We start from the raw sequence: 21559 nt of genomic DNA on the forward strand, positions 1-21559 counted from the left end.
TAGGTTTATTCTTAGTATCTCCGACTGTAGGCACTTATCCTGACCGTTTTATAATTCAGGTAATGGTTTAATTAGAGTGACAATTGTGTCAAGATTCTGTGTTATTTTGTTGTTTAATTTTGCATGGAAAAGAACCGTCTCACAACCCTAGTAAGGAGACTCGAATCTTGGACCGCTAACATCCTAGTCGTGAGTTCTAACGACTACACCACTACCTTACCTTCCGTTGAAACAACAATTCTTAAGTTTTCTACACTCCAATATTGTAAATGTCGTTGGATACATGTAGTTTAACTTTTACTTTAATTCTGAGTTTCCTTCTTGTAGTATTGACTTCTGTCTTTCGTGTGACTGCCGATACCGGCCAATGATGGCTATTTATTTTCGCCGAAAGTCGCCCCCCGTGGCGGAGTGGTTAGTACATCGCGCTACGACGCCAGAGTTCGAATCCCGGCCTGAGCATGGATGTTTGGGAGTGTCCATTAATAAATTTCATCACATCATCACTCATCCCCATCCTCGCAAATTATCCAAAAGGGGCTCAAAAAGCGAAATAAAATAAAGCAAGTCAATCAATAATTTCCGCGGAGATTAGATTGGGAACATACGGCTTGAATGATAGTACTAAGAAAGATAAGGTAATCGTGACTGGACCTACATTTTGAAGTGCGACCCGAATCACTATGTGCCTCTACTGAGTATCAAACCCGCGATTTATTGATTACAAGGTGACGACGACACCATCGGAGAGGCCCCTCTAAAGATTTATGTACACCACTACTTACAATTATATGCATAAAATATTTATCAGGAACTTTTCATCAAATGGACGTGCCATCATTATTTTTGTTATTCAATAAAGATTCATTTACTTACTTCTTTGACATACATTTCCTTGCCACGAGTTTTGTTTTTACACAAATTTTAGAGGTCTTAACTACACGTAATCTAGATGATGAATATTTATCTCTGATTTTATAGCGTCTTTTTACTATTTATGTAATAACAATATTTTTTAGTCAAGATAGAAAGAACAAAATAGTATTAACATTGGTTTTCCTCAGTTTTCTTAGTCTTTGGATACATACAACAATACTCCATACGCAGCAGAGAAATTAAGTACTAATTAATGAATTGTCATTTTATTACAAATAATTATATTAACGTATTAAATAGAAACAATTTTATTATTATATTTCTGACACACTTGGCTCGAACTGGTTTCTCAAATTGTAAATGCGTGCCTAGAGATGTGACGAGTTAGTATGACTCCCTAACTAGCCTTTGTTATTTTGTACTGGAATTATACAAGTATCGGTATCGGGATCGGTATCGGTATTGGTATCGGCAAATGGTGGTATCGGCTCAGCTCTAATTCTTACACATTCATTTAATTGAGTTTAAAAAAATATTGCTTTCATTTCTGCCATTGACGTAGACAGCGGAAGAAAGCGTGGGAAAGTTCCTGAAATTTTTTATAATCTCTCTCTATTAAATTTTATTATTTACATCTACCTTATGCTCAGATAGGTTAATCCGTTTATTGACAATCGCGAAGTTTTCTTTTAATATATAATATTTGTTTTTAAACAACGGAAGAACATTGGTCGAATTTCATTTCTTGCTCTTTTGAATGAATATATACTTCAACAATAGCAATTCCGTTCGGTAACTGTGATAAAAATGTCTTGGTTTTCAAAGGCAGACAAGCTTGTTAGCGTAGCTTGCTCGCGTTCAAACGTGAGTCACGCTATTCAAGGCAGCTTCTTATCGCAAAACACTGTGCGACGAAGCACAGTGTCTGCACCCAGCAAGTTACAAAGTGACCAGAATCTAATTTTAAAGAGAATCTGAAGAATGATAGATTTCATCAGAGGCCGCGAGATAGGCACCAGCTCAACACTCGTTTAAGTTTAAGTTCCTGTAGGGCGCGGACGGGGATGCTACCTCTGGTTTTGAAAAAGTAACATGTATATTAACGATGTAAGGGTAATATCTTAAAGAAAAGCCGAGAATTATTGTGGTGGCTGTAGATTGCAAAATGAGGTCGGGAACAAAAAAAAATAATTCTCAAGTATCTATGCATCTCTCTCCGAGAGACTCAATACGAAAACTCAGTGGACTGGGAACTACGGAATGAGGGAGTAAGCCCTCTTCATCCCAGGTTAAAAACCCAATGAAATATTTTACGTGTTTTAAAATTATAATTTTCTAATACACGTACGTTGGATTAACAAATTTAAAAGATGTGACTTTTTACAACCATGCATGTTATTAACTGTGGTAGAAAGAACAATTAAGAAGGCTGTGTCCGAGTAGATATCCATTCTGATGTAGTCGGAGTACATTCCAGTTTTTATTTGTTTTAAGTACGCTTTATGCAGAATAAGGCTAATCGGGACTCGACCTACAGTTTAAAGTGGCAAGATTGTGCCTCCGTAAGGTATCGAACCCAAGACTCCTTGATTATAAGGCAGCGACGTTACAGCTACGCCATTGGGGAGGCTTCGAAGTATTTGAATGTTTATAAATAATGTAAGTTTTATTTCAACCTACGGAATCCTCAAACTACCAACATAGAATGTGTGGAAGTGCCTGTTTTTTTTCCGTTTTCGTTAAAATAAAAATCAACTGGTATAAATGTTGGTATTAGCAACGTCACACATAAAGTCAAGAGATGAGACACTGCATGTAGCCTACGATGTTTTGTTAGTCTGTGCATAGTCTATGGTCTGTGTATCTTCTTTTTTTCTAGAAGAACAGCGTATGCAACGGACATGCATATATCTGTTTATTCTGTCGTTTTGGTTTACATGTGTATGAACTTTTATTGTATAATATATCTAATTTGACTAATAAAACAATAATAAATATGTTTATTTGCTCGAAATGATAATTTTAAAGAATGATAAATGGCCAAACATAAATTAGAACCTACTTAAAATGGACGTTAATGCAAAATTTGATCTGTGGTTTTATTAATGAGAAATAAAATGTGCATGTTATAATTAATACGTAGAATATCTTTGTTTTACGTTGGTGTATTTAATTTTCTTTTTATTACTTCCTTATTAATATTTCTCCTATTATTAAACAAGAACATGGTTACATTTTTTGTAATAACAGTGTTTTTCATCAGAAATTTACTAAAAAAAATAAGCAAATAAATGAATTGGCACACGTTCAAAGGGATATTTTCACGTATAAGATCATGAATTATTATACTCTACCGATAATTGTGTACTGCTTCAAAGACATTGACAAATATTAATAAAATGACTATTTATATTTGTGGTAACTTTTACTCCCATTTCCCACTCGAGTACAATGCAAGGATACCTTTGAAAATATCGAATGAAAATTTTTCATCATGCGCAATTCTCCATAAAATGTTTGCACCGATTCGTACTACATTCGTTTTCTTTGTTACAAACAAGTATTATTTGCACATTACATGTAGGATAAGAGTTGCATCTACATTTCACATTGGTTAGCTCCTTCTACCTACTTTCAGGAACGAAAGCTTGTTGAGTAGTGGTTACCATTATAGTTGTCAACCTAATTGTCATACGTTCAAACCACTCAGGTGGCAGATAATTTAATTACGTTTTAGACATATCCGATTGTGTTCATTGTACACGCCGTCTGAAACAGAATGATTCTGTTTAGAATTAACGATGGTGGGAGGAAAAATATTAAATGACAAAATCTTCACTTCAACAAACTGAGCAGTGGGGGAAAAATTGGATAATTCTTATAAATATGAAAATTACATTCATGTTTTTGGTATTAATATCGCAGGTAAAATCAAAGATCTTACGTGGAAGGTTTTATATTGCTCTGAACTCAGCCAAAAGTCATATCGCACCGATCTAGTACATTCTCCAATACATTTTAAGATGTTATTGAATGTTTCATATTGATAATTTGATCAACTCATCAATTCTTGACGCCGAGACGATATTTTCTGCAACTACCTTTTCTGTCTTCTCGTCTCCAGTCTCTTTTGATTTTCTCTTCTCCATTTCCTTATTCTCTCCCCTCCTTCTCTTCTGCTTCTATCTCATATCGCCTTCCCTCCTGTTCTCGCCTCTTGTCTCCATTCCACTCCTCTCCACTCCTCTTATCTCCTGTCTTGATTTAGATTTCCGCTTTCACTGCATTCTTTCTCCTCTCCTCTTCGTTCTTATCTATTTCTCTCTTTTACTCTACTCTCCACTTCCCTCTTGTCGTCTCCTCTACTCTTCTCAAACTCCTCTTTTCCTCTCATATCATCTCGATTTCCTCCTTTGTACTTCTTATTGTCCAATTATCGTAATCTATGTTCACATCTTTTTCCTTTCTTCTCATTACTTCCCCTATCCACTTCTGTCCTCTATTTTCTTCCCTCCTTTATTTTTCCTATTCCCCTTTTGCTTTCCCTGTTCTCCTCTCCTTAGTTCCCTTTCGTTTCTTCCCTCCTCTTTTACTTTGTGTAGACGCATCAGCGATGAAATACTAGAAAATCGATTTTCTTTCTTTCAGAAAGTATTTCTCATTTGAGACAAATTTAACACTGATATATTTTATAGTTTTATACCATTATACTTGGTTTTATTTCTTTCGCGTATTTTATAAATGTATATTGTGCATGTGGCAACCCTGAATTTGTGCCTAACTCTGCACACGACCCACCAAGTTTCCTAGTTGGAAATGTTTTCTTAAGACTATTGAGAGACGCTGTACATAGCATTATAGTCAGGAGCTTATTTGCCACTAGGATATGCTAGGCTAGAACCTAAGGTTCCAAGTCAAGGGGACCGCACAAAATACAGATGCTGAAGGGTGAAAGGTGACAAAGACCAATGACTATTACAATTCCATAATATTGCTATAATAGCATAATAAAATAACATGTTAAATCCTTTTTACCGTTCTTGTTTATTTCAAGAAAGAAGATAGAAGTTTCTAGCGTTTAAGTAACTTCTTACATCATATTCAGAATTCTATATTAACCGGAGTGCTGGCAGACAGCTTGAAGAATCAAATGTAAACATTTTAAATACCAACAATTCAAAGTCAAGTGGTTGATGGTTCATATCAACATCCTTGTTTCTCAGTTCGCAGCCAGTGTCGTTACTGTAATATGGTATCGGTCTCTTTTCCATTGGTGAGTATGAGGTATTTGTATTGTGTGGCGAAATTTAGAGTGTAATTTGTGCATACAAAAGAAAATTACAAAAGAAAACATGTTTAGGAAATTCTAAAGAAAGTACCCATTTTTTTTTCTCTTCGAAAGTCTGTTTTGTTCATATTGACTTCGAGTCTCTCATTCATTACTATGCTGCCACTAATGCCGAAAGGAAACAATTTTAGGTGAATATTCTGTTGTTTTGTATTGTATTATCGAAGTTTAATGAATAATTGTTAATCAGATGTGTCTATAATTGAAAGTTTACAAGCGTTATTAATACAGAGCATGCAATTAGTGAAAGTGAAGTACCGTGATAACAAAATTGTTAATGACTATGATGATGATGTTGATGTGATGATAATGTCAGAAGGCCAAAAACAAAGGATAGCTTAGGAGCATACTTGTTATAAGTCACCCTTATTATAGTAATAACTTTAAAACAGATATAAGTTAAGTGTTATGAATGAATGTTTAGATCTAAAATTATAATGTCAGGTATAAGACACACATACCTTTGGAAAAGGACAGGTCTTATTTCCAATATCGAGGTTTTGAAAAATTGAGGAATATATTTTATCTTCCTTCAACAATTTGTTGCATGCATCTTCGATCCAGAAGTCAGGTTGAGTTTTGCAGTCCTTCTTGGAATTACGCGGACAGGTCTCTACCCCAATTTTAACCTGAAAATATTTTTTGAGTCAAGAAATTAATTAAAGCAATGAACTTCAAGTAAATTAGAATACCATTAATTTCAATAATAATAATAATAATAATAAAATCGTTTTTATTAGAGCGGGCGTGTTTCGGCCCCTACGGCCGTTCTTACAACAGACCCTTGTCTGAAAGATTAATACAAGACAATGGAATAAAGAGTATACATTGAAAAAAAGAAATAAAAGTAAAAATAAAAACATGAAAAGGATTACATATCAATACAAATAAGAACAGTTATATATACGAGTATGTAGGTATACTATACGCGTATATGTATAGATAATGAAAAAGAAAAACAGATTTATCTATAAATTGTTGAACATAGGTATGTAATGTTTGTTGCTTTTGTCTTTAGTACACACACACACGCCCTTGGCAGATAACTTGATGGTAATGGGCGAGAAGTTACTTTTACACATGAAATTGCACAACACTAAGAATTTGGGTTCATATCTTCTAGTTTAGATCAACATGGTTAGAGAAGGATATTACCTGTCTATTCGATGATGAAGAGTTCCTCGGAGAAGACTCTTAGAATTGCGCTATGCAGGCTCGCTCAAACTCCCCGATGTTTCTCCTTCCTCGATCCAAAGCAAAAGACCCCACGTCGCCCGTTACACTCTAACTTATCCTTTGTTCCACCACCTGGTTATTGCTCCCTAAAACCAGTTGATCAGCAACTTAATTCCAATCAACCAGGAGGATTGATTTAATACTGACCTAGCATTCTTTGAATGCTTGAGATAGTAACGGCCGACGAAGGAGGTTATTGCTTTTGGCTTCCTACTTTTCTCTAATCAGGGGAACCTGTTACGATACCTCCCTTGGGAATTAATTTCCAAAATTGAAATTTATATTCGAAATACCCATGTTGATCTATCCTTAGAAGTTGGAGTTCTTTTTATTAACGTAGAGAAGGAAATAAAATAAAATAAACCATATTTTCCACGCCAAAACCCAAAATTAACAGAATTAAAATTGTATGAACACATCAAGTTCAGATGCGGTAATAGGCCATAAGTAAATTGTTAAGTCTTAACTGTTTATGTAACTGGCCGTAATAACAATGTAAGCAAAACAAACGCACGTGTTTTTCGAAGAGAGAAAAAATGTTTTGGTGAGCGTAAGCAATGTTTTCCGCACGTAATCTGTCTGTCGGTGTCATAATCACTGGAGGGCGGAGCCCAACGTCTATTTTGTAATGGCCACCGTGGCTATCACTTGATAACACAAAGATGGACACAGTTCGAGGGTGTGGCTAGGTGCACGAAGAGGGCCACTAGTCACGTGATTGTTTCCAAGAATTTCGCGATGGCGCGTCATAGGCGAGCGGCCTGTTTAAACAATTACGTATTGTGAAGGAACTGGATTGCATGCCATTGAAAACAATGTAATGAGTGCCATCCACATTGGAGCTCACACAGTAGTTTATTATAAAACGCACGTATTCGCTGAAAGTGTTGGGTCACAATAGTTCGTTGACCACAAAATTTCATAGGATCTGGAACTACAGACGTAAGTATGATTTATTTGTATCCAGGAAACACACACGTACTCTTGTGGGTGAAAATTGCCGTTGATTCACTGTGGGATTTCCCTTTGGAAATTGATACACTTGATAACTTTACTGCGATGTTTTCTCAAAACTGGTAAGAAAACTATCGACAAGGACATGTAAGCTTTTTAGTATGGGTAAAATAAGGTTGGAGACGGAAATAATTATTAGAAAGCTAATTCCTTCTGAAATACGTTCTTTAGGTCCCCCTGTACTTCCCCAGAAAAATCCCAAAAAATCCTGCATGGGGAACACCCTTAAATTTTGAATAAACGGCCGCCATCTTGGATTTTTTAAAAAATGCGATAACTCGGTAATGGACAATCATAAGGAGGTGCTGTTGGTGCCAAACGTTTCAGTTTTGAAAGAAGGAACTTATTATTGAAAAAAATGTAAAATAGAGATTTGATATAAATTTATTAACATATTATTGCATAAAACAGGTTTAAAAACATACAAAAAAAAATCATTTTTTTAGTACAGAATTGTAGAATTTGTTTCGAAACATTTCAAAATGAAAAATGAACACGTATACATAAACAGGTAAGGTATAATATGCCTGACAAATTTCCGTCTTCCATTAAACTCGTCTTCGTTTTGCATAATCTTCTCTGGTGGAGGCTCTCGTACGTTTTGCTTCGACATGATCCTCGGTATCGCAGTAGGCTTCGATATAGTCTTCATCCTCGGAATCCAGGTAAAAAGGTAAAGTGCTCCCCTGTGCTTAGCACCACGCCATGAAGGCGTATAGGGGGTGTGGGGGTAACGCCCCACACTTTCTTGATCCGGTCATGACTTGGGGTGATGTGATCAGCATCACGCCCCTGACCGCCTTTACCCCCCAGGGTTTCCCCCAGGTACCCATGTCATTCGACGCTGGGTGGGCGCCGGGGCCGCTTCCAACGTTAGAAAAGTTCGCGGATTTGAACCGGCCGGGGATCGAACCCGGGACCTTTAGCATGGTAGTGAGTTGCGTTACCGACTGAGCCCCTGCGGCCACCTCGGAATCCAGAATATTCCGATTGAAGCAGGACTCCCCCGCACATTCGCTGCACATAGTGGTGCATGTCAGCCCACTTCGCTTGCACTCACAATTTCGGGAGAAGTCTCCTTTGCGCCCACACGCACGAGATGCAGCAGGTTGTCTGGCGCCGGGGGTAAAGTGGATGTGACAGGCTTATGGTGTCCCTGTTCGATGGTCCAGCCCCAATCTTTAGCTGAAAAGGAGGATTCACCTGTCGGCATTCCTGCAAAAGCTTCCACTGCTTCCATCTCCTGGAGACTTCCTGGCATGGTGGAAATCCAATGCGCTAATACGCTATCAGACATATTTCGGCCTTGTGTCAAACCACCGCTAACCTTTATAGATCGCATTAAGACCTGCTCTATAGTCATGTCCGCACCAAAACTTATCCGATCGCCGAACTGTAAAATAACCCTGACTGACAAAACGTTCAAACTCTTGATCCGACAAAGTAGTCTTAAGTTTAAACATATTCTGGAGGTAAAGGTGGGCTGATTTAGCGTAATGAATATGGCCAGCTGCATGGAGGTGAACTAACATGCGTTGAACGGAGAAGAGATGAAGGTTCCAGTCGCCTGTTCTTTCCGCTCTCACGAAGTCATGCATTATAGAAACTTGCTTGAAATACTGCAGCCATAATTTAGCAGTACGACTTCTTTCTTCAAGTGTCTTCATCGCACTGGATACAGCACTCAGTAAAGGTTTGACTTTGGATAGGAAAGATTCTGCGGAGGAGGACAAGTTTAACACCTCACTGTGAATTCCCCTGAGAGTTTGGACGTCAGAGCTGATCAAAAGTCCGCCTTCCTCACAACACTCCAAAATCAAATGAGCGATAGCTGCCTGAGACAGCGAATGAGCTCGTAATGCTCTTGCATAAGCATGCCCATTAGCCATGTGGACAACAGCGTTCTTGGCAAATACCTCACCCCACATTTCTTCCATACCACTGCCACCCATGATTTTGCCCACCCATGTAACTCATAAGCAGATGAAATCCACTTAATCTCACGATTACCTTGGGCAGCTCATCAGTTTCGTCTACCTGATAGACTATATCCATGCCTTTAATGAAAAGGGGCTGATCAAATGTCACAATACACCTTTGTTGCCGCTTCCTGCATTTTTCTACCGCGAAAAGAAGACAGGTGTTAATTGAGGTGGGGTTAGAAGGTTGGAGATTGACGAAGGTCAAGGGTATCACTGCTGACTTTTCGTAGGATCTTTTTCCTGTGGCAATCTCCATGAAGCCACTCCATCCCGTATGAGGTTCTTCAGCTGACTTGGGACCCGCCATCCAAATCCATTGGTATGAGGTTCCGATTTCTGCATCTATCGGCCGCAATTCCAGGAAGAGGACGTCTTCCATTACCAGGCGATTCAATCCATGGTTCTTGGGCCGGTAAGTAACGATTGGGATGAAGCCAAACTTTCCAAGTCGCCGTTGGTATAATCTTCGGTCGTGGAACACGAGAACTCGTCTGAACAGTTGAAGAAGCCGTTACACACTGCACTCTTCCCATCCCATGATAGGTTCCATGTCCATCCACAGTTCGAGTGTTATGATCAGCATTATCGAAGACAAACTGCACAAATCCATGTTTCTGAACTTCACTTGAAGTGTTCATTGTCACGGAAGTTTCATACTTACAGATTTCACTGTAAGAAACAGAGCAGCCTAAATTATGCAGAAGGTTAATTAGATGTTTCGATCGGAAACTCCTATGAAGAAACACTCCAATTCCAACCTGCACAGCTGACACAAATAAACGTGAACGCACCGAAGAAATGATACAGTGCGCAACACTCAACACCTTCTGGTTGCAATGTGGACCTTTTACTGGTTTCATTAGACCAGAAAGCAGATGAGTGAGCATGTCACGTAATTGATTTTCTCCACTTTTCGATATTTCTTCGTAGGTTGGATATGTCGAGCAATCATAAACTTTAGATCTTATCTCTTCTTGGAGGATGGTAATAGCCGCGTCTTAATCCTCTTCTTTTCTTCCACAGCGTCTTTTATCTGTCGCTGTACCACTTGTCCGTTAAAATCCTCGATGCAACGGGCCTAAAAGAAACAACAGTCCCGAAACATTTCTTGCTGGATGACATAAGAACAGTATTGCCGTAGCGTGCTGATAAAAGCTCCCGCAGACCCTTTTCCCTATATAACTTGTCACTGTCGGTACTGAACTTTAAGAGCATCTCCATAACGTCAGACAGCAGGTACTGGCAGTCATCGTAGTCATCCAGGAAGTTGTTCGATACCCGGTGGAGGCACAAGTGGTTCGGATCCCACTTTAAACTGTAGGTCCAGTCCCGATTAGCTTTACTGTGCATAAAGTGGACTTAAAACAGCAGCAACTCATCCAGGAAGTTGCATAATTTATTGAAAGCCTCTAACTTGGACTAGTCAACAGGTCTTCCGACCACATTTTCAGATGGCTCGCCTGGAATGCTTGAACCAACGATTGAAAATTGTGCATCACAGTTTTTATGATATTGCGCTTCGGCCGCAATCAGGTCACATTAGCTATTAATGCGATTTAGAACTATTTTCCCCCACTTGTCGCACCTATTTGCGCACATACTCCGAATACTTGACATTTTATGTAAAGTTTCCACTTGGCATATTTTTGGGTGGCGATGTGGGTGCTTGTTGCAAGCTTCCTTATCAACTGTCTCCCCGCAATAAAGACAACACGCTTTAAAGTTGAAGGGATGTAGCTCACTTCTGAGGAGGGGTTTTGTTGCATTTGTTCCTATAGGTAGAGACACTGGAACGTAATTTCCATGTCAGTATAACGTTTTCTGCACTGTACATGCACTCGCACATGACTAACGCCCTAAATTTTCCCCCCAATCCCATCTTTTCTCTTTATACTGAGATTCCTCAAAGTCTCTAACCCTCTTGTCACATTGACACTGTCAATGTCCACCATCCCGCCTTCACCGCAGAAAATGCACTTCTCCTCCATCTTCTGTTCAGCTTTCAACAACCACATACGATCACTAACACCTGATAAGATAAGAAACTATCAAAAATAATGGTAATGCCGTTTTTTTCTAAACATTCAGTTTTCTTTGTCAAAATTCTTATTGATTTCATTAAATTTTTGCCGTAAACTGGACTTTCTTTAGAAAAGACATGTTTTAATCGATTATACTACACAAACCATGCATTTTAGCGCAAAACAGCACCTCCTCATGATTGTCCATTACTGAGTTATCGCATTTTTTAAAAAATCCAAGATGGCGGCCGTTTATTCAAATTTAAGGGTGTTCCCCATGCAGGTTTTTTTGGGATTTTTCAGGGGTAGTACAGGGGGACCTAAGGAACGCATTTCATAAGGAATTAGCTTTCTAATAATTATTTCCGTTTCGAGCCAAATTTAGGTCTAAATGTACTATACTATTTGCACCACATAACCTTGTGTTACTACGGGTGCATGGAGATATATGCCGTGTTAAATGCACTGTTTATTAGCATAGTTTGGTGCACTTAATGATGAATAAATAGTTTCTGAAGATTTTTGCATGGTATACTCCCGTGCAAAAGTTACACAACTGGTTGCACACAGATTTTGATTTTCAACGGTTTTTTCAAGGAACTAATAAAACTGTCGACACATTTGTAGACACTGACGAAACACGAGTTTTGTCATGCAACATTTTCACTTAAACCATGTAAACTTGCACCGTTGCTAAACATAGTTTGTGCATTTATGGAAAAGTGAATGGAACATGATGCGTTGAAACTCATTAAGTACACTCCTGTGCATGACTGTAAATGACAGGTTGCACACACTGGAAGGTTCTTCTTTGTGGGTGTAAAACTGCTTTACATGAAAGTTGTAGAGTTGAATGTGACTCGTTAAGTGTCATATAAAATGCACTTTTGTAAACACTACGGCATGACCTTGTGGGAGGGGTCATGGACATTTTGTAATGGAAGTGTATAGAGGTGAGAAGTGGACACACTAGGATACGTCCTTGATGAATTTCTGCTTCTTCATTGGGTGAAATTTACAAAGACTGGCAGATTTTGGGGGAAAGTTTACACATAATGATGACTTGGATTATGTAAGCTGCACTTTTGATGGAAGTAGCGTGATATTTGTGGAAAGCAATGCACTTTCGGAACAGAAGCATATTGTGTGTAGTTTGTGGGGACAAAACTACGGTGTGCATTCTTCTCTCTGATATTCTGCTCTTTTCCCTGCTCCCTCTTCATGTCTTCTGTTCTTCTTTTGCGGGAGCATTGATGGGGAAAGGGAGTGAAGAATTTTGTCCGGTGTGGGAGTTTCTTCTTATAGAAAGGGTGGAAAGTGTTTGTTGCATGTACTAAAATACTGGCTGGCTGTCTGGCTCACATGGCTGTTGCATGCAGTTTTCCTGGGAAGCTATACCATCGGTATGCGTTCGGATTCGGGTTCGAATCCCGTTCTCCTCTCTGGTGATTGGCCAAACTGCTTCATGTTAATTCCCAAATAGATACCCTGGGAAAATCCTTCTCCTGTTGATAGCTCTTGACTGGTGTGATGAATAGACAAACTTAGGTAAAGGATAAAGTATAATTTCGTAGACAAAAAGATGAGAAAAGGGGTGTTGATCTAGACTTATTAACACAAATAACAAAATTCCAATGCTGTGCCATACCTCGTGTGAACATTTATAATTTACCATGATAATCCAAAATTAAAAAGGACTAATAACTATTAGAATAATAAAATATATGGGTAAGCTTATAATAAATCAGTTTTGTCACATTTATGTGAGAATTCATAAAGAAACCAATGAAATATTTGTTAAATTTATCGAAACTATTACATTGTGTCCCTCATGTTATGAGAAATGTCTTGTTGTCAATAGAAAAATGAGTATACCTTAAAAGTGAATGTATTTAGTGACCTGCCCAAAGGTGCTAATTTGTGATCTTTAAAACATCGTAACAATTAGTCACGGTGCCTATTTGTGACGGCTCACTGCTGGTCCAAATACCGTGCGTTCATTTCGATCTTCAGCCGAGAGATCGGGAGAAACGTGACGGGCGGCGCTGACGGAGATGCCGACAAGAGCTACACGTTATATGTCCGAAAATGATTTGCCTAAAAACGTTGAACGAAACGCTAAAACAATTGTTGTCTTAATTACGTAGGCTACTATACTATATGTGTTGCAGTAGCTCAGTCGTTAGGGCGTTTTATTACCATGCGAGAGATCTGGGTTCGATCACCGACGGGGGAGAATCGGGATTTTGTCCACCTGTTCAAGTGGCTCCGGCGTCCACCCAGCGTAGTATAAAGTTAGTACCTGAAGGAAACTCAGGGTCGTACTGCTGATCATATCATCCCCACCTTCGGCCTGATCAAGAAAGCGTGGGGCCTTAACCCCACACCCCCTACACGTCTTCATGGCTTGGTGTTTTTAAGTTTACTGTACATTCCGATTTTGTCGGAACAGAACTTTCCAATCTCTACATGGACTTTCTTCCAAGTTCCGTAGGGATGCGAATAGGCTCCCATTTATCTTGACACAATTCATACATAAGATATTTCGTTATAAGAACAACGGCCAATATCCTGTGCGTGTGTGTGCGCGCGTGTGTGGGGGGTGGGTATAATTCAAACGTGTGAGGTGATCCTTTTCCCACTACTCCATTCTCAGATTATTCGTATCCGAAATAACTCTAAACTCCACACACTGGAAATGTAGCCCTTTCGACATCTTGGCATGCACGTATCTACTAGCAAAGTAATGTGTCGAGAGAGAATAATTAACGATTTGTAACGCACTCTGGAAATTTCGTTTGGTTTTTTCCCAATTTGAACTGACATAATATTCATTAACAATCCAAATGTTGACTAAAGAATAGCTTATTCGTTCGGCTACTTTCAATTCTTCATTAGCGTATTCACCGCAACTCTCTCTCTCTCTCTCTCTCTTAGCCTTCCCGATGGCGCAGTGGTAGCGGCGTCGCCTTGTAATCAAGGAGTCCCGGGTTCGATACCCTGGTGGAGGCACACTTTAAACTGTAGGTCCAGTCACGATTAGCCTTGCTGTGCATAAAGTAGACTTAAAACACCAAATGAAAATAAAAATAAAAATCACCGTAACTCTCTTCAAAGCCAGAGGATCCAAGTTCGAAACCTGTAAAAAAGCGACGCAAAATAACTAAAACAGATGTTTGGAATCAATCTGAATATATGTTACGTTGGATGCGTGATGTAATATGTTTTTTTTAATTAGAGACCATTTGTATCATTTGTATATCTGATAAATACTTCTTCTGCGATGTATATCTGTAATGACTGTAATACATATCGTTGTTGCGAACAATAAGTAGTTTCACGTTCACCACACTCTTCGGTTGTTTAGAAATCGTAAGGAAGAAGGAACGCTAAATTTCCACTTTCACATGTCAATGAAACTTTAACATAAGTTCAGTGTAGGTCACAAAAGAGATTTATATATTGTCATAATATTTTTAATCGTCACGAAATGTAATTACAATAGAATACGATACTACTCCTTGCGTTCCTGTAAATGTTCACCATTAGTCTGGTGGAAAGAAAGTAACGAAGATTTCCGTGTTTCCCTGAGCAGAGATAAGCACTAACTCCCCAACTTCTTCGATCAGTGACCTTCACTGGCAGAGTGACGCACAGCAGGCCTGCGCTCGTTCCAATGTGCGTATAAAACAGGTATTTTTTTTTTTGTTTGCTGATTGTATTGTTCCAATCCACAGTACTATCAAGCTAGCAATATAATATTTTCGTGAAATAAGTAGTAAACAAATTGTATACATTATAGTCTTTCTCCATAGTGTTATTGCCTTTCCTGCTATTTACACGCGGGAGATGGGGTTGTTGTAAACATTTCTGAACCTAAAGGTCGAGCACGAGGAAAAAGTCGTTTAAGAATTGGAGGTAATAACAAGGAAATAGAAGTTGAAGGTAATGCTTGAATAAATTATATTAGAAACTGAGTAAAAACAGTTTCCATTTTACATAGGGCTCTCAGATCACTCTTCAGAAAAACGTAGGACATATTGTCTCAAAATGTTGGACATGAACGCATTTGCAGAAAATATATTAGGTTACTAGCATATAACGAAAATATGAAACATCTTCAGCTCAAAAATTAATGTTCAAGTGGTGTTGAGTTCAAATTCCCCAACTGCTAATTAATTACACGATCGTATCTGATTTCAAATTGTGTATGCAAGACGGAATGTTTTTCATCGAGACAGGGCCAGCAAGGGAAAACAATCCATGAATTCGGGAAGGAAGAAGTTCACCATTTCGTAAACAAAGTCGGGAAGTTCTTGGTTATTGAAATATAGAAGATACTACGTACTATACACTCGGAGAAACCAGAATTGTGTGCCTTATTTCTCAAATGACTGTTTATGTAATTTCTGGAATGAAATTTGTTTCTTCGAACAAATTACCCACACTTATAGTATCGATAAAACTTCACAAAGTAAGCATTTTTATACATATATCCGGACTTTTCTGGATCTAGAAAATCGGGAAGTAATTTCTGAGCTAGGATTAGATTTTCTTTTCAAACATCCGGTAGCAATGGTGCACATTCTTTGTTTTAAGCATACTTCTCAGAGGAACCACATTAGCTCAGACATCCCTCAGATTTTCTGTTTCTCCATCTAATCTGAAGTTACGTGACGCCCAAAATATAAGACATTTGTGATTTCTTTCAAATTTCTTCCGGAGGTCAGACACAACTATAAAATCTAGGACACGTCCGAAAATAAGAATTCTTCTTATAGTCCTTTTTTTCTTATTTAGCGTCGTTTTTCTGTCACATTGATTCTAATCGGAACGACGAGGTGTGATATGATGAAATTGATGAAGGGATACTCACAAAGAACACCCATACCCACGGCGGGATTCGAACCCAGGACATCAGATATCGTAGAGCACTGTGCTAACCAGTCCGACACGGACGGAATTCTTATAGCCCTAATCATTCCATAAGCATTTTCTCCATCTTTAACTAGGAACGAAACACAAAGAAGTATCTAAATAAACAGGTGCCAGTTCACACTCTAACCGTCAAAAAACATACGCACGTGAAAATGCAATATAATATATATTTTTTTTAGTTAGTTGTGATTTATTATTGTATATTAAAGAAATACATTACTGATAAAATTACGGAAAAAGAGGAACAACTCCAATGAAATACTCATGCCTTACGGAGAATTTGCATTTCTTGCCGAACAAGGTTCCGAGTTCGAGTTCGAGTCCGAGTCCAGACCAAAATGGATTCATTGTGTATGTTAATTTTAACGTAATCATAAATCGTCGAATGAGTAATTAAACTACAGAGGAAGAAAACTGAGGCAATTACTAAGAAAAACAATAACAAAGCAAAATTTGATCTTAAAGCCCTGGCTTTATGCTATATATTCCATCACGGGGACTGACACTTTACGCAGGTGTAGACACGCTTCGTTCAATTTAATGATATTGTGATTACATAATAGATCATGCAGCCACTTAACTGGTCCCTCCCCCCGAAATTCCCATTTTATTACTAAATTCTAGATTAGCTTAATATCACGTAGTTTACCTATTCATAATATGCGGCGGTTTGGTGCACTTGGTGGATAGTTTCGTTGTTTGGTTGTTTTAATTAATTTTGCATTAATCAACATCAGGTTAATCGTGGCAGGGAAAGTGGATGGAAAATGACAATGAAGAAGAACGATGGGCCTTTGGTTTTCGATTAAATAAACTCTTTCTTCATGCAACTGAGTCGCTGCGTAAAATCGCTCAAAATATCGTTTATTAATTTATTAATTTTGCTTATTTTATATTGCTTTTTTAGCACTTGCGTCAACTAAGGCGATGAGGATGATAATGAAGTTATGAAATGGATGATATGACATGGTGATCCATGCCTTACACAAAATTCTAAGTTAGGACTAATGAATATCGATTCATCTTATCATTTGTCAAGTAGTTGTTTTTATTCCAATCTCTTTCAAGGAAATCTGTAATGACATCATGTGTTGCGCGATGATGATTTGATGAAAACCAACACTACAGTGAACTTTCTTGACAATGACTCTAATATCAGTAAAGAAAATATTTCCTTACGAGTAATTTTTGTTAAGAAACCAATTCCTGAAACTTTTCCTGGAGGTCTCATGGCACCCAGCTATTGTTTGTTATGGCTGGGCCTGGGGGTATGAATCACGGTGCTGTCGATACTCAATCGTTCCTGAGAAGCCAAGTTCACCAGGCAAACCTAAGCGACAATTTTGTTATTTGGGTTGCATAGACAACAGGCTTTAAGATGTTACGATACTGTACGTCACCTGGCTCACGAACAACTTTCTCTGACTGTACACGCAACCTCTCAGTTCGTTTTAAATTTCCATTTTCGCACTACCTGGTGTGAAAAATTAGAAATACAATAAGAAACATGGGACTGTTAAATTCATAAGTTGCATTGTAAATACCGAGATACCAGCACTTGTACTGAAAAATTAAGACATGTATGGGGGAAAAAAAATCTACACAAGTTTTCTGTATTACGAAGACACATCGATCTCATAAAACGTAAAATGATATTTCGAAGAGTAAACATTCATGCTTCTGTACATAAAAAAGAAAATAATAATAATAAGGGGAGTGACGTGCACTGAAGAGTAGCTAGTCTAGCAGTGATAGATCAATCGATATCACAACTAATCTCTAGTTATTTTAGAATTCCGGTATTGTCTTGTTGAAGCCGCAGTTTATAACGACTCTCCTCACCCTGATATGATCCTCCGGAATCATATCAAAGATTCGGTCATATTTAATATTATTCTTAATTATTTTACTGTTTATATTCACTATAACAACGTTATGAAAGATGAGATATTTAATAGTTGAACTAATGACCTAATTCTGTCATTCGAGAAGTTTAGAATTTGTTATTTGCTAGCTTATTGAAAGCAAAATCTTTCGTTGTTGACAATTAGTCAAAAATATGTGTTCTCAGTTTTAGAATCAAACTATTATGAAAGTCATAAGAGCTAAATTTCAGTTGGAGTTATTAGTAATATAAGCCTTATGGACATTGGAAAGAAGTTTTTAAGAATGTGACAACTTTATAGTAGAGAATATTATAGAAACTTTAAGGATCATAACTGTTGTTTTAGACATAGAAAAATGAACCTTATGGAACATACTGTTTAATCTTTAGAATATTGCCATTATACACAAATTAGTTCTGCATATCACAACTGTAGCTATGTTTATCTTTTGTGTCACGGGAGGCGCTCTGCTTGACATGCGGGGGTATAAATACAGCTTAGGAACCTAATTCTGGGGCATTTTCATTATCGACTCCGATGGATTAACATCTTAAATACACAGCTCCCTTTATGGGAGGGTTCAAGAACTCAGTCTTCGTTCCCAAATTAGCTTAGAGACATAGTTATTCTGTCGTATGGGTAGGTTCGCCCTGTGGACATGCTAACATGTCACCATACGAAAGAATAAGTTAATTTAAACTTTATTTTGAAGTTTTCTGAAATTTTAAATAAAATCTTCACAAAATGTTAAATTTCGACTCAGAACTTACTGTTATTCTGACGCATGGTTAGGCTCGCCCTGTGGACATGCTAACATGTCACCATGCGTGAGAATAAGTTAATTTACGATTTCTTTCAACCTTTGTGATAATTCAGTTTCATTTCTTCGAGACTTATACGTAATATATTTTCAATTGTTGCATAATGCAACAGGACTTAATGTTATTCTGCCGTATGAGTAGGTTCGCCCTGTGGGCATGCTAACATGCCATCATACGGAAGAATAAGTTCAGATGATTTCGTCTCCATGATTATTATTTATTGATCAAGTTATTCATTATTGATATCTGGCATGGTTAGGTTTCGCCCTGTGAACATGCTAACATGTTGCCATACCCGATATCAAGTCGATGTCTCTAATATTTTACGAATTATAGCAGTTTGTATTTCTGCATATATCTTGAAGCCAGACCATAATGTCCAATTTATATTAAAATCGGAGTCAATGCTTAAAACCTTCGCCAGTCACGTCAAAGTTATGCTTCATTATGTCAAGGAGCGTTCATAAAGTTTCAAGCAAGCGCCTGGCCGTCTTTATATAACTGATATGACAGCTTGATCCATATTATGTAAATAAACTGCAAAAGTCGCGTAGATTTAATTATAAGAAAGAAATCTGTTCTGTCCTTTATTTATGGAGATCTGTAACTAAGATGTAAATTTATAAAAGTATCTTGAAAATAAACCATCTTCAGGAAAATAATTGCCCATAAAGAAGCCTACTAAAGACGCAGACCTTTCTTCAGAAACAGATGTTATTCATTTATAAAATCTCCCTTTTTCCATAGCCTGTTAAATGATTTAGTACATAACAGTCGAAGCTTCATATCCCACGTATTTGTACTACTATACCCGTACCTGAGAGGGGTCAGAGTATCCCATTAGCCCACTGAGTTTTAGCCGAGGTGAAGAAACCGATGAAATAGGATATTGAAAGGTGATTGAAGGAAACAGGAAGGTAAAGATGAGGATGGACGCTTTGTCTTCGTGATTTTTTTAAATGTAATAGCTGCGATTGTATAGTTTTTCGAAGGCGATTTATGCTCGAGGACACTCACGACAGAGGGTGGCCTAAAGGTTCGAGAGAGGAACCGCCACGAAGCCTAGTTCAGTATGAGAGCAGCCTAAAGTGTCGCGATGGATGTTTCCGCTCACTTTCTTCGTCTCCTTCGAAGTTTAGAGCTGGCGATCGAGAGCAGGTCTCTCCCCAGCCATGCAGCTAAGCAATGATGATTTTAAAGAGATATTATTTGTTTTATTTTGATTTTGAGCGTTTTCCCTCATCAGCTGTTATGTTTTCCTTCCTAATTTGCGTAACGCTATGCGTCGCTCTTCATAGTCATTCACCTGTTGATATGTGTTGATCACGACGGAACCTTACAACCCTTCGGTACCATCATCAGGCAGGTTAGAAGGAGCTACTGAGCAGCTATTTCGCCAGTCTGACAGGTTTCATGGATATTTGCATTTTACTTCGGTCGATGAGGTAGTCATGTTTGTTTGCAACTGCTGTTATAGTTACGTCGGGCACCATCAGATGGAGCACGGGTTAAGGCAGGTCTGCCACTCAACCTCCAAATGGTAAAAACTCAAATTTGTTAATCCGGACTTTGAAAAACCGACTCTTAGTCAAGTTAATAGTCAATTTTTCACTTTGTCAAAGTTTTCATACTAATAAAATTGATACTTTCATAAATGTGTATAGTGTGTGATTAAAATGGAAACATTACAAGAATTTTCCCCTTACTCTGAATGAATCGTCGAGTTCTACTTTCAGTTCAATTAGGGCTAGTATCTCCATTGATGTATCATTAATCCGTTTAAGGTCGACATCATCAATCACAAACTTGCTATCTTGGTATACCATGCATGGTTCAAATTTCTCCAATAGAAGCATATTCTGAAAATACGTAAGAGTTTATTATAGTCGTGGATACATTATCTAATAAACTAACGTTCAAATTGCTTTCATAGAGAAATCAATATTTGAATGCAGATTTTACGCCATTATTTCACTAACCTTGACTCTTGCATTTGCAAAATTGAGGAGATGTATGTGCAATATAAATATTATTCGATATTATTATTAAATGTATTATTTTAACAAAAATAAAACTAAGTGGCTAAAGTAACGAAGTAACTAACAACATGAACTAAAATACTTACAAAAGAAAACAAATATTGAGATATTGCGAAAAACGTTATTATTCCGCAAATTATTATCCACTTTTCTCGATGACCTTGGGGCATCGTTCTGGCAACTTCGAAATGCCAAAACGTAGCGTAGAATTGGGCGAAAAAGTCATCGATGTGCTGTTTAACAACGTTGGAGCCACTGAATAAGTTTCCGTTCAAAAAGTTATATAAAGATTTGAACGAGTGAATGTCGATGGTGCAATGTCCGGTAAATATGTTCAACTCGTTCAATTTTCTTGGAGAGACCACGACCAGTCATGATGCCAGTTGGTGAGAATTTCG

The 21559-nt window shown here is 37.9% G+C and overlaps 1 protein-coding gene across 1 annotated transcript in view; it reads right to left on the reverse strand.

Annotated features, from left to right (window-relative positions):
* Window positions 1–21559, reverse strand: part of LOC145991067 (uncharacterized) — a 77914-nt gene that overhangs the window by 19010 nt on the left and 37345 nt on the right. The window contains exons 3-4 of the mRNA XM_083126789.1: window positions 20829–20981; window positions 5686–5853 (exon numbers count right to left, since the gene is read on the reverse strand). Coding sequence (XP_082982915.1) covers window positions 5686–5853; window positions 20829–20981 — 321 coding nt within the window. The remainder of the gene's footprint in view (window positions 1–5685; window positions 5854–20828; window positions 20982–21559) is intronic.

The sequence above is a fragment of the Lepisma saccharinum genome, chromosome 1 (genome assembly GCF_977018435.1).
Source record: "Lepisma saccharinum chromosome 1, izLepSacc3.1, whole genome shotgun sequence".
NCBI lineage: Eukaryota > Metazoa > Arthropoda > Insecta > Zygentoma > Lepismatidae > Lepisma > Lepisma saccharinum.